Source organism: Hevea brasiliensis, chromosome 15, assembly GCF_030052815.1.
Source record: "Hevea brasiliensis isolate MT/VB/25A 57/8 chromosome 15, ASM3005281v1, whole genome shotgun sequence".
Lineage (NCBI taxonomy): Eukaryota > Viridiplantae > Streptophyta > Magnoliopsida > Malpighiales > Euphorbiaceae > Hevea > Hevea brasiliensis.
In genome coordinates this window covers 22,338,066-22,350,811 of record NC_079507.1, presented here as the reverse complement: position 1 = coordinate 22,350,811, position 12,746 = coordinate 22,338,066, and the positions used below count along the sequence as shown (strand labels likewise).

Sequence of the window (12,746 nt, the reverse complement as noted above, 5' to 3'; positions counted from 1 at the left end):
AGACCAAAGATGCTTTATCTAGGCTTGATTGAAGTGACAAGCTCACTAAGTTAATAGTAAGGCTTATTAGGCCATATTACATAAATAAGGCTTTGGGCTTTAAAATTAAGGCTAAAACTATTAAGTGAACTAATAATAAATAATTAATTAGAAAATAAAAGATAAAAAAGGAATAAATATTCCTTGGTCGCCAAATCTACAATGATAAAGGCGTGGAAATGAGGGTTAGATAGGTTTAAACTCCTAAACTTGATCTAACTTAACCTCTCCAACCTTGCACTATATAACTCCTTTAATTTTCAATATTAGAAAAGGGATTTTCGGGGCTAGGAGGCATCAATTAAACACTAAAAGAAAAAAAAAAAAAAGATTAGGAGAGGTTTAGAGGGGTTCTAAGTTAATTAGAAAAGCACTCCTACCTTTAATGCCATAAAGGCCATTTGGGCTATTAATGCACACACACCCACAATCGAGAAATTATTAGGTGCACTCAGTGCACATACATTATCTCTCATAATCATGTGAGACCCACTCTCTATATTGTAAGGGGAGCCCACTTTTCTGTAATAGAGGGAGTATTATTTTTTAGTGCTCCAGGTATATCTAATAATTAGCCCCTACAATCTCATTCTGTAATAATTAGCCCCTACATATTTTATAATCATTACATTAAATATTTATATTGAGATTTATACAAAATTAATTAAAATGTATAAAATAAATATATAAATTTAAATGTAAATATTTAATATAATGATTATTAAGTTTATGCTCATATGAACTATTCTATAGCTGCACCCTAAAATTAATATTATATTATTAAAAAATTTAAAAATTATTATTTTATTTTTTTAAAAATAGGACTTATTTTAACTTAAATGGAAAGCTTTGAGTTTATAATTGGGAAAAAGATAAAAATGGATTTATTTGAAAATTATTGAAAAGTTGAGGGGTTGATTTGAACTTATTCCTATAACAATTGAGGTGGGACACGATCGGTTTTTAAGAAAATCACATGTCCACACAAGGTGAAGAAAAAAGAAAATTTGCAAAAGCCAAGAGGCAGACGTTTCCCTCTCAAAATTTTGGCGCTTGGTTTTCCCTCTGCTGGGGTCGTTTAAAATCAACACTGAAAATCTCCTTAAAATCCTAACAAAATCAATCTATTCTGCCCATCAAAACTCCAATTTTTCCGATTTCCCCATTAAAATTGCTTCTAATTCGCCAATTTCTTGCGCTCCAAACGCTCAATATCCCGCACTCTCTAGGGGCTATTGAACGGCGACGATGAATCTGACAGAGGGAGCCATTGCAAAGATAACCAGCGGAGGGGCAACGGCGGCGGAATTAAAGCCAACGCTGCAGGTGACGGAGTTGAAGCAGGTGCACACCAAGCAGCCCCAACAGAGCGACCGGTTTCGCCTAGTACTTTCAGATGGTTCTCACTTGCAGCAAGCCATGTTAGGGACTCAGATTAACCATTTGGTTAAAGACGGAAACTTGCGCCCTTGTTCTGTCGTCCAGTTGATTCAGTACACTTGCACCACCGTCCAAGGTCGCATGTAAGCTCGCACCATATTCTTATATGTGTTTCTTTGTATGTATATGTGCATATGTGTAACCAGAAGAAATGGAATGGAATTCTGTTGTTGAAGCATTTGGAAGGGCCTATAGAAGTGTTTCCTTTATTTTTTCTTTTTTAGGGGGCTGACCTTGATTTTGTGCTCTAGCATATCTGATTCAAAGTCATGCATGCAATTTAACAATCGGGATCAATCTCATATTTATTTGCTTATTATTTGTGAAATTTCTGGTGGAGCATGAATATAAATATTACTTGCGTTTATGTGCTCGATTAAAATAAGAAAAGATATTCTTTGCCTACATTAATGAGTTATGTTGTAATTATTTAACTGAAGAACGAATTTCCTTTGTTGGTTTGCAAAGTTATCTCGGATGATTCATGGTAAGTGAATGAAAAGGATTAGTTGGGGGGTTTCAGTTTCACCTAGTAGGTGCGGGAAAAAAATTCTAGGCCCCTGCTGCTCATGATTTTGGTGTCACTATTACACGACTTTACAAGTCCTGGTGATGTTATGAATGAAGCTTTTTATCGGAATTTTTTTTGACAATGCTTTTCCAAAAGTAAATAAATAAATAATAAAAAAAAACTCCTAGATCCATGAGTTTTTAGTTTTAGCTATCAAATATTAATGATTTATGTGGCAAAAAGTGGATCTCTTTGAGCATCAGTTTCATCAGACTGTTATTCTGCTAGTTCATGGATCCCCTAAATTGTTTATTTATTGCTTAGTGTTCTGTGCCTCTGTCTTATTCTTGTGGAGTATATTTTGATTTTCTTTTTTAACTGAAAGCAGGATTATTATCATCCTGGAATTGATTGTGATTGTTGAGGAATGTGCTCTAATAGGTCATCCGGTGTCAGCACAAAAATTTTTGGGGCCTTCTCAATCGTTCACTAATCAACCAGTTAACAACTCTTCAAATCCTCAATCATTTGGTAGTTGTTCACTTTCTGGTGGGGCAGTTGAAAACCCAAATTTGACTGTGGCATCTCTACCAAACCCCAGAATGAATCAGTTGCATAGTAGTTCTCATTCCAGCAATTATGACTCAGTAAGACATGGGGCAACAAATGTACCTCCATCTCATCTGAAAGCGGAATATGGTGCTGGGCTCCCTGGAGCAGCTCCAATGAATGGGTCGTACAGTGATCAGTGTGCAATCTTTCGCAACCATAGACCAGAAATTTCACAGGCTCCTGGCACTTCTACGCCTCTTGGTCAGCATATCAACAACCTTCTCCAATGTACTCTAATACTGGGCAAGTGGCTAAAAATGACGCTCCTCCTAGGTTAATGCCAATTTCAGCACTCAATCCATATCAGGGTAGGTGGACAATCAAGGCAAGAGTGACGGCTAAAGGAGAGCTCAGGCACTACAATAATCCCCGTGGTAATGGGAAAGTGTTCTCTTTTGACCTTCTTGATTCTGATGGTGGAGAAATTAAAGTAACCTGCTTTAATGCTGTCGCTGACCAATTTTACCACCAGATTGAAGCAGGGAAAGTTTATTTAATTTCCAGAGGAAATCTAAAACCTGCTCAAAAGAATTTCAATCACCTTCGCAATGATCTAGAAGTTTTTCTGGAGAGCACTTCAATCGTTCAACCATGTTTTGAGGATGACAGTGTAATTCCAAGGCAGCAATTTAATTTCCGTTCCATAAGTGAAGTAGAGGGCATGGATAATAACAATGTCGTGGATATAATTGGTATGGTGTCTTCCATTACTCCTGCAGCTTCAATAATGAGGAAAAATGGCACTGAAACTCAGAAGAGAACCCTCCAGTTGAAAGACATGTCTGGTCGAAGTGTTGAATTCACACTATGGGGAAGTTTCTGCAATGCAGAAGGACAAAGGCTGCAGAATATGTGTGATTCTGGTGGTTTTCCAGTTCTAGCTGTTAAATCTGGCAGGGTAAGCGATTTTAATGGGAAGGCCGTAGGGACTATCTCTACCAGTCAACTATTTATAGATACTGATTTTCCGGAGGCTCGCAGGCTAAAGGAATGGTTTGAAAAGGAAGGGAGAAACGTCCCTTCTCTCTCTATTTCAAGAGAAATGTCAAGTGTGGGTAGGGCAGATGTTCCAAAAACTATTTCTCAACTTAAGGATGAGAGGCTAGGGACTTCTGAGACGCCCGATTGGGTAACTGTCAATGCAACTGTGATATTCATCAAGGCTGACAATTTCTGCTATACAGCTTGCCCCCTCATGTCTGGGGACCGGCCATGCAACAAGAAGGTAAAAAATAATGGAGATGGGAAGTGGAGGTGTGAGAAGTGTGATCAGTCTATGGATGAATGTGACTACAGATACATACTCCAGTTTCAAATACAGGATCATACTAGCATTACATGGGTGACTGCATTTCAAGAGAGTGGTGAAGATCTGAACTTTTCGAAATATGAAAAACAAGATGACGAGAGCTTTTCTAAAATTGTACGTCAAGTTTTGTTTAGTAAATCTGTATTCAAGTTGAAAGTGAAGGAGGAAACATTCAGTGATGAACAGCGTGTAAAGTCCACTGTAGTAAGAGCAGAAAAGGCGAATTACTCATCACAGTCCAAATTTCTTCTGGACATGATGGAAAAGTTCAAATCAGGAAATTCTGCTCCTGTTGCCTCCAACACTGAGTCAACTTATCCTAACTCTGGAGCAAACAGCATTGGAATTGAAAGTAGTGGTAGACCATGTGGACCTTTGGGATCTAATCAAGGTGGGAACAAGGGTTACATTGCTAGAAAATTTGGTTCACTCCCATGTGAAGTGGGTCAGCATGGAAACCAATATAGCACGGAAACCAATATAGCACTTGGTTTCCTACATCTTCTCTTTCTTGTAACAGCTGTGGTGCTACTAGCCATACCTCAACAAATTGCCCTAGTATCATGAATGCCCCCAGGCAATCTGTGGGAGGGGCATGCGCCAGTAGTGGATCTGCTATGGCCAGTAGTGGTGGTGCTGGAGGTGAATGCTATAAATGCCATCAAATTGGGCATTGGGCAAGGGACTGCCCTGGGCAAAGTACTGTCCCTCCAGCATATGGTAGCACTGCCATTTCCTCTGGGAGGTTTGGGGGTATTTAGAAGCCACAGTTCGGTGGTTTCTGAAGTACCTGGACAGATAAGGCAGAAGTATGTAAAATAAGGTGCCTGCTTTGTCCGATATAATGGATAGCGTTTCAAGTTTTGAATTTGGTGTTTGGGTTAATGTTTCTAATCTTTCTCTGTACAGAATGCTGGGATCATAAATAGCATCATTTATAGTAGGACGCTATGATCACTGCTACATTATCTATCTCAAAGTAGATCTCTTCGTTTTTCGTTTTTGTTCCCTCACCACACCTTCATCCTGTTCAAATAGTTATTTTATTATGTTATATTATGCTTTTGGTTTGTAGGTTCTATAACTGGATTTTGTTTTGCCAAATGATGTATGATTGTATTTTCCTTATATTGTGGTCATACTGAGTAGAAATGCAATTATGCATTTGTTAAGGATCTTCTCTAGGTGCAGTTTCTTCGCAAGCGCCACAAATCGGGGCATTGTGTTCTGCAATTGAGGGATAATGAAAGCTCTGGTGTTTGTCTTCTATGGGTATGTTGTTTTCTGATGTGCTGGGTTTCTACTTTGTCTTTTCCACTGTTAGATTAGATCTAATCCATTCATCCAAATCCAGTGGTGATTTGCGGTGGATTAATTGAGACTTTGGGTTCGACCTGGCCAAAGGGCTGAATCAGATCAGAATCAACTTGCAACCAGTGGCTCTGATTTAAGGTTCAGGAAAATTGAAACTGCAAAGTTCTTTAGGTTTTTATTCGGTTCAATTCTTCTTTTGGTTTTAAAGAAAAAATCTAGTTTTGGTTCCAAATCAAACTGCTTGACTTTGGTTTGATTCAAGTATAATTTTGATCAACTTATGACTGGGTTCGATTCCATGGCAAGATTGAACTAGACCAATTCGGAGCCGGTTCCATTGTTGAACTCGCCCCGAGTCAGTTTTACATTGGGCCACTGGTAGTAGTTGCTTTTCCTCCACTTCTTTTTTCTTGGCACATGTAGTTCCTCTTTCATTATCATGCACCTATCGTTTATGATTTTATTTTTATCATTTAATTTTAATTTATTTAAATAATTTTTTTAATTGTAATTTAATTTTAAAAAAAATAATAACAGATTTTAAATTATTTTTATTTGTTTTAAATCAACATTAAATTAATATTTAATTAAAATAAATCTATAAATTATTATTATATTTTTTATAAAAACTAAAATATTAATAAAATATTATATACTAATAAAATATTATTAAAATTTATTATTGTTATATTATTTCTTAAATTAAATTTTAATTAATAACAAATTATATATATATATATATATATATATATATATATAATGAATAATTTTATTAACAAATTTAATTAAAATAAAAATTAAAAAAAAAAAAGAAAAGGAAGAGAAAAAAATAATTTTATTTTTTTTAATCTAAAAACTATTATTACAGGTAAAATAATTTTTTAAATACAATTAAAATTAATAAATTTTATTTTAATAAATTAAACAGTTAGTAAAATTTACCCTTATCGTTGACAGCAATTTTTTGTTTGCCTGTATTAAATGCTTACAATTGCGATCACACATACACGACAATTTTGCCAAATGTCTTCTTTTGTTTATTGCCTTTATTAACTAAATCTAAAATCAAATTTATTCAAACTTAAAATATTATCTTTTCAATGATAAAATATTTTTTTTTCTAATTTTTAAAAATAAAATATTAAAAAAATATTTTAATATTAATCAATTTTCTTTTTTAATTTTTTAAATTTTATTTTAATTAAAATTAATAAATAATTTTTAATATTTAAAATTAGAAAAAAATAATATTTTTATTATTAAAAAAAAGCTGTAGACTTACTTGATCTTATTAAGTATAAAATCTTATTAAGTCCAAAACTTAATTTTGAACTTATTTGACTATCTCTTAAAAATACAGTGGCTTATTTAGTTTTTTTTCCCTCCTTTTTGTCTGTTATTTCCATTTTTTTTTTAAATTATCTAAGCTCTCCTTTGGTCCTTCAAGATTTCACATTGGATGTGAAGTATGTAGATTATATAAGAATAAGAACTTTATTAAAATTGTCATGATTTTAATAGCGATCCATTACTGTTATTGATGCGTGTATTCTATCTATTAACAAAAAAAGAAAGGCACTTGAGTGAAAATAGGAGAAGCTGAGTGTCCCGGTATGGTCCTGATTGAGGTTCACAAGTGAGTCGGGCATGCTCAGGAACTAATCCTTCGAGATTTCACATCAGACAGAGTGTGCGTGTGTGTGGGCTATATAAGAATAAGATTGTTATGATTTTAACAGCTACCTATTCTTATCATTGACCAATGTTTCTATTTGTCGACAAAAAAAAAAAAGAAAAAAAATCTAAGCTCTCCCTTTGTCCTAGTGACTTCCATTAGTCGCTTGAGATGGCAATCGTTGTCTTAGCGTTCTCAATTCTGTAACTATAAAGGAAACTTTAATCTCAATTGGATTCTTGCAATGATCTCATGCTAACCACAGAAACCATTAATGGTAAACAGCAGAATAGGAGGGGATTCTTTTTCTAAATTTAAGTAAACTTCACAAAAATATAATATTTACACTGCTGGAGAAATTAAAATTTCATAAAGACTAACATATTTATTTCAAGAACAAAACGCACTGTGCACAACTGTGTTGGATCATCATTAATACATCTTGTTATATAAAGAGCACAAGGAATACACAGCAAGTATACACTGAACTGCAGGATTTGCCGTCACCAGCTATGGATGGTGGATGTAAGTTTTATTTCACTCTCTAGTTACAACTTGTGATGTTAGCAACACACATTATGTTAGCAACACACATTATTTGATGAAGTGGGCCCAGCAGCCTTGATACACATCGGATCCCATGTCATCTCTTCTGTACCACAATGAACACCTGCAATGCTACCAACCTGGGTTGAACTAGACCCTGCAACTGCAGCAGCAATCATTGTTTCTGCTGCTACCCTATCCTTCGCAGCTACTGCTTTAAGCCTGTGCCTCTCAGCTCTAGAACCAATAACCTGCCCTAGGATGGAAGCTCCAATAGTCAGTGCCATAGCAGTTTTAGGCATCACAACAGACTTCCTAAGCATAGCTATGAAGGGCACAGCTGCATGCACTGCTGCAAACCATGATAGTGAAAACTTCTTAGTATGTTCCTTCCACACGCCTAAAGGCACATTTACTGCCATGCCCAAGATTGCAATGACAAACATCTTCGCAGGTAGTGGCCGAGGTCGCAAGGTTTTAACCAGGGCAGTCCGTGCAAGGGCAGCCCGTGCCGCAACTACAGCAGGTGGACATCTAAGCGTCACACCAGGCGGCGGTTGAAGAGTTGATGCCACAAGCGGGAGTACATGACTAATAGCTCTATAAGACTTTGCAATTGGACAGTTCCCTGTTTCTAACCACTCATTTCCCAGTGACCCATGTTTTGAGGTATTTCCTTTCTGAAATATCAGAAAAAAAAAAAGCAAAATTAGAAAATGAGAAAATAATCAGTTCAAATTGAACATGAAGAATAAAGTTTTCAATTTTGATGAGCAGTTGATAAATGTCTGTTGGTACATTTTGTCATTGAGCACACAAATAAGCCATTTCCAGTTAAATTGAGAAGTTATACACTCAGCCGGAAAAGACTCTTGTAGATAGAGCTACTAGAAAACAGCAGTCAAACAAGCAAAAAATTCCGAACCCTGTTTGGATTCAAAATATTCCTTTTGTGGTAAAAAGTTAACTTGAATGGTAAAGAATGTGCATCTACCTTAGAAGATGGATCACTTTTGTTGGTTGATTCAGATTTCTTCTTCTGATTCTTCCACTTATCATGGAACGAACCAAAACCAAAGGGGCCACCAGGACCAAATGCAGATAAACTAATAGTGGCAGCATTTGCTGCTAAGGGGTTGAACTGGGGTGTAAAGTCAGGTTCCAAAATGTCATCATGGAAATCAGACTTGTTTGAGAGCGGAACAACCCCATCTTTCCCATGAAACATCTTAAATGCCATATCAAAATTTGGACCATCTTCAAAAATTGGACCTTTGGCTACCCTCTCCTGGAGAAACAATAGAACACATCAACTTCAGATAGAAAACCAACTTCAAAACTCAATGTTAGCACACGACGAGACAGACTAAAAGGCAAAAAGGTGCTCATGATAGAGCAACAACTTACAGGACTGGGAAAATTCACTGAAAATAAGGAAAAGCTAGTCGGCTTGTTGATGTGACGCAGAAATGGGCATCTCTGAATGGTTTTCTCATCAAAGTGACAATCAGATGCGCCTTCATTTACTCCCTTGAACAAAAAATCCATTGCTTACTGTATACACGCAAGACCAGCTTGAGTAGTTAATAGAATATTTTAAAATAAAAGAAATATGACACCATATATAATATCAGCTAATAGTTGCAGTAGATTTTATAATTGCAAAACCACAAAGCAAGATTTTGACATTCTCAACATCTAAGCTACATAAAACAGCACCAACCAACTTGAGAATTGGTCCAAGTGTTCATGTTAACAAGAATATATAAAGATCTCAAATGAATTATGTTCAGTCAGGAGAAATGATACAATAAACTCCAAATAATTCAGGAAAGGTTTGTTTAGTTGATAATTTATCTAGCAATTATGAATCGTCATTACAATTCATTCAAATAGAATGATGCAGAATTTATCTAGCAATTTTCTATAAAAAAAAAAAATTATTTAAACTCCCAAAATTCATAAACATTAACATACTAACAAACTGAAAACAAACAAATCCATATGAATTCAACAATTTCACATTGACTCAAGAAAAAGGAAATGAATTTGAGGACACAGGAGCAGAAATCAAATTCCATATACTGAAGTAAGACAACAGAAAGAGAATTCAAAGAAAAATGAAATCAACGCAAGCAATTCGTCATATAATTCAATTTCCAAATCCAGAAAGGGAAAAAAACTGCAAAAGCGAGGAAACCCTTGCTGTAAAAAAAAAAACAAAAGGAAACCCTTTTGTGAATTAAATTAATAGGAGGAGAAACTAAAGAAAAGAAATCATGCAATGAAAATTGAGTAAATGGGCATGAGCAAGAAGAGAAGAGAAGAAGAGAATTGCCACCTCAAGAGCGGACAGAGTGCAAACAGACGTGTGGTACACACAGGAAGGAATGCGGGCAATTTGGGTTTTGATGGGTAGATGCCCAAACTCACTTTTTTTTTTCCACGTGCCTTTAAATTGTACTGGGAGGCTCTGGAATTTGCCATTGTTGTTGCAATGGCTGTACAGTGTACATGATTCCAAAGCTTCTGAATCGAATTAAACAACTGTACCAATAATGTATTAGAATCGGGAAAAGGTAGCTGTTTGTTTTATCAAAAATATTTTTCTAGGTAAAGAAGAAATTAAAATAATTTTTATTTTTTAAATTATGATAATTTTATTAAAATATAAATATATATATAATATAAATATATATCTTTAATTTAATATTATAATAAATAATAAAAAGTATTTTTATAAAAAATTTTATTTAAAAAATATTTTATATATATAAATTATTTTTTTTAAATTAATAAAACAAAAATAGAGTTATCAATGCAAAAATACCGAATTCAATTTATTATTTATTACTGTGATTCGATTCTTATTCTTATTTTTCATTAAAAATCGAATTAAAATTATATAAAATCATACTGAATTAAAATAAAACTAAAGAATTAATTTTATATATTATTTTTTTTAATTTCCAAATTTTTATACATAATTTTTACTAAGTGTACTGAATTAAAATAAGCATTTAGAGTTGATTATGGTAGGGGTGGCTACGATTCGGTTTCGAACCAGAACCAAACCGAAATCGGTTCGGTCAAAACCAGATCGAAACTGGTCAAAACCGGAACCGGTTTCGAACCGGATCGAAACCGCCCTTTTACTGTTTGGTTCAGATTCATATTTTTTAGAAATCGTGAACCGGCGGTTCCGAACCGGATTGAACCGATAGTTCTAAACTGGACCAAACTAGTGATTTAAATACAAAAAAATTCAATAAATACCTCACTCCACTCCTAATTCATTTATATATATATATATATATATATATATATATATATATATATATATATATATATATATATATATATATATATATATATATATATCATTAATTCTCTACACAATTATTTTCTACACTATCTTTAATTCTCAATACTCTTTTAATTTCTCTCAAATTTTCTAAATAATTATTTTCTACACTCCTTTTAATTCTCAATACTTTCATAATTCTCCTATTTTATTATTTTATATGCTCACTAAAATTTTTAATGCTATATCAATTACTTTGTTATTATTTTATATATTCAATAAAATTGATTTAAATACAAAAAAATTCAATAAATACCTCACTCCACTCCTAATTCATTTATATATATATATATATATATATATATATATATATATATATATATATATATATATATATATATATATCATTAATTCTCTACACAATTATTTTCTACACTATCTTTAATTCTCAATACTCTTTTAATTTCTCTCAAATTTTCTAAATAATTATTTTCTACACTCCTTTTAATTCTCAATACTTTCATAATTCTCCTATTTTATTATTTTATATGCTCACTAAAATTTTTAATGCTATATCAATTACTTTGTTATTATTTTATATATTCAATAAAATTTTCAATACCCTCTATTTTGATTTTTTTTCTTTTATATTTTTTTAATTATCAATTATCATATAATTTTTTTAAAAAGGGCAAGTAATACTCAACTCAACTCAATTCAACTAAGCTTTTATCCCAAAAATTTATTGGGGTCGGCTATATGGATTCTCTTTCTCCACTCTAAACGATTTTGGGTTAAATCATCGGAAATGTGTAATACTTTTAGGTCATGTTGTACTATTCTCCTTTAAGTTACTTTAGGTCTACCTATTCTTTTCTTTCTATTCTCTAGCTCAATGTGCTCTACATGTCTAACTAAAATTTTCCTATGTCTATGCTTCACATTACCAAACCACCTCAATCTCCCTTATCTCAACCTATAACAGAAAATTTTGATTCATCTAAATCCTAAAGAGATACATAGGCAAAATTAAGTTCATGCACCTTTTTCTAATTTTTTTTAAATTAATTTCATCTCTAGTTTTTAATAAGTTCAAGTCTTTGCTTATTAAATTTTTCTTAAAAATAAGTTAATTTTATTCTTTTTATTCTTATTTTATTTTGATTAAAAGATTTCTAAGAAAAATTAAAATATTTTTACAAATATAACTTAAATTATAAATCAATAAAATTTTCCTCTAATTTTTTCCTTTAAATCACTCTTAAACCGATCCAAAATCGCTTCCAAACCGTCATTCAAACCGTTTTGAACTGTCATTTTTTGAACCGTCTCTTAAACCGTTTTAAACCGGGGCTCAAACCGGAACCGGCGGTTCAGGAACCATCTTCCAAATCATCCCATGACGGTTTGGTTCAGGTTCATGATTTTATTGAACCTGAACCGGCGGTTCAGGAACCGTAACCAGCGGTTCCTGAACCGTGGCCACCCCTAGATTATGGGTGTGAAATCAATTAGGCACTTAAATTTATTAATGAGGAGCCAGTTGCACTATTGCTACACCAAGGTCTAATTACAAGGTCCATGGTAAAGAAACTTCAAGGCATGGTGTTCAAACACATTAACAATGTAACACCCATCATCCGTCTATAGTGTAGCCGAGCGAGGAGTGCCACATTCAGTGCCGGAGCACCCTATCTTATGCTGTCATGTTCATTGTTAATTTTAAACTTATAAAAAATATGTAGTAAATTTTTTTTTGTCACAATTTAAGTTTTGTGGATACTCGGGCAAAACCTCCTCTGTTTAATTAAAATCTGGCGGGTTTCACTAGTTACCTATTAAAAATAATTTCATATCTCTACATGTCATATCATATCATTTCTGCTTATACAATTTCAAGTTTATTCATTCATTCATATAGAAATTCATATACAGAAATTCATAAATTTATTTACAACCCAAATATATATAATTACAATTTTTATTTACATTACAA

At 33.3% G+C, this 12,746-nt stretch overlaps 1 protein-coding gene and 1 pseudogene across 1 annotated transcript; one reads left to right on the top strand and one right to left on the bottom strand.

Moving 5' to 3' along the window:
- Nucleotides 1-1,033: 1,033 nt before the first annotated feature.
- On the top strand, nt 1,034-4,995 carry LOC110664592 (replication protein A 70 kDa DNA-binding subunit A-like; annotated as a pseudogene).
- A 2,270-nt stretch (nt 4,996-7,265) lies between these two features.
- Nucleotides 7,266-10,005, bottom strand: LOC110664591 (uncharacterized). The gene is made up of 4 exons (XM_021824324.2): nt 9,788-10,005; nt 8,854-9,000; nt 8,441-8,734; nt 7,266-8,126 (listed from the first exon to the last, which is right to left on the bottom strand). Exons 2-4 carry the CDS (start codon nt 8,992-8,994, stop codon nt 7,482-7,484), a joined length of 1,080 nt encoding a protein of 359 aa, XP_021680016.2. The 5' UTR covers nt 8,995-9,000; nt 9,788-10,005; the 3' UTR covers nt 7,266-7,481.
- Between the last annotated feature and the right edge of the window lie 2,741 nt (nt 10,006-12,746).

Excerpts from the sequence above, each read along its gene's own strand:
- LOC110664591 (XM_021824324.2), bottom strand. The coding sequence starts at position 8,994 with ATGGATTTTTTGTTCAAGGGAGTAAATGAAGGCGCATCTGATTGTCAC. Across the intron at positions 8,735-8,853 it reads CAGTGAATTTTCCCAGTCCT|GAGAGGGTAGCCAAAGGTCC; the intron begins GTAAGTTGTTGC and ends TTGTTTCTCCAG. Across the intron at positions 8,127-8,440 it reads AAAGTGATCCATCTTCTAAG|AAAGGAAATACCTCAAAACA; the intron begins GTAGATGCACAT and ends CTGATATTTCAG.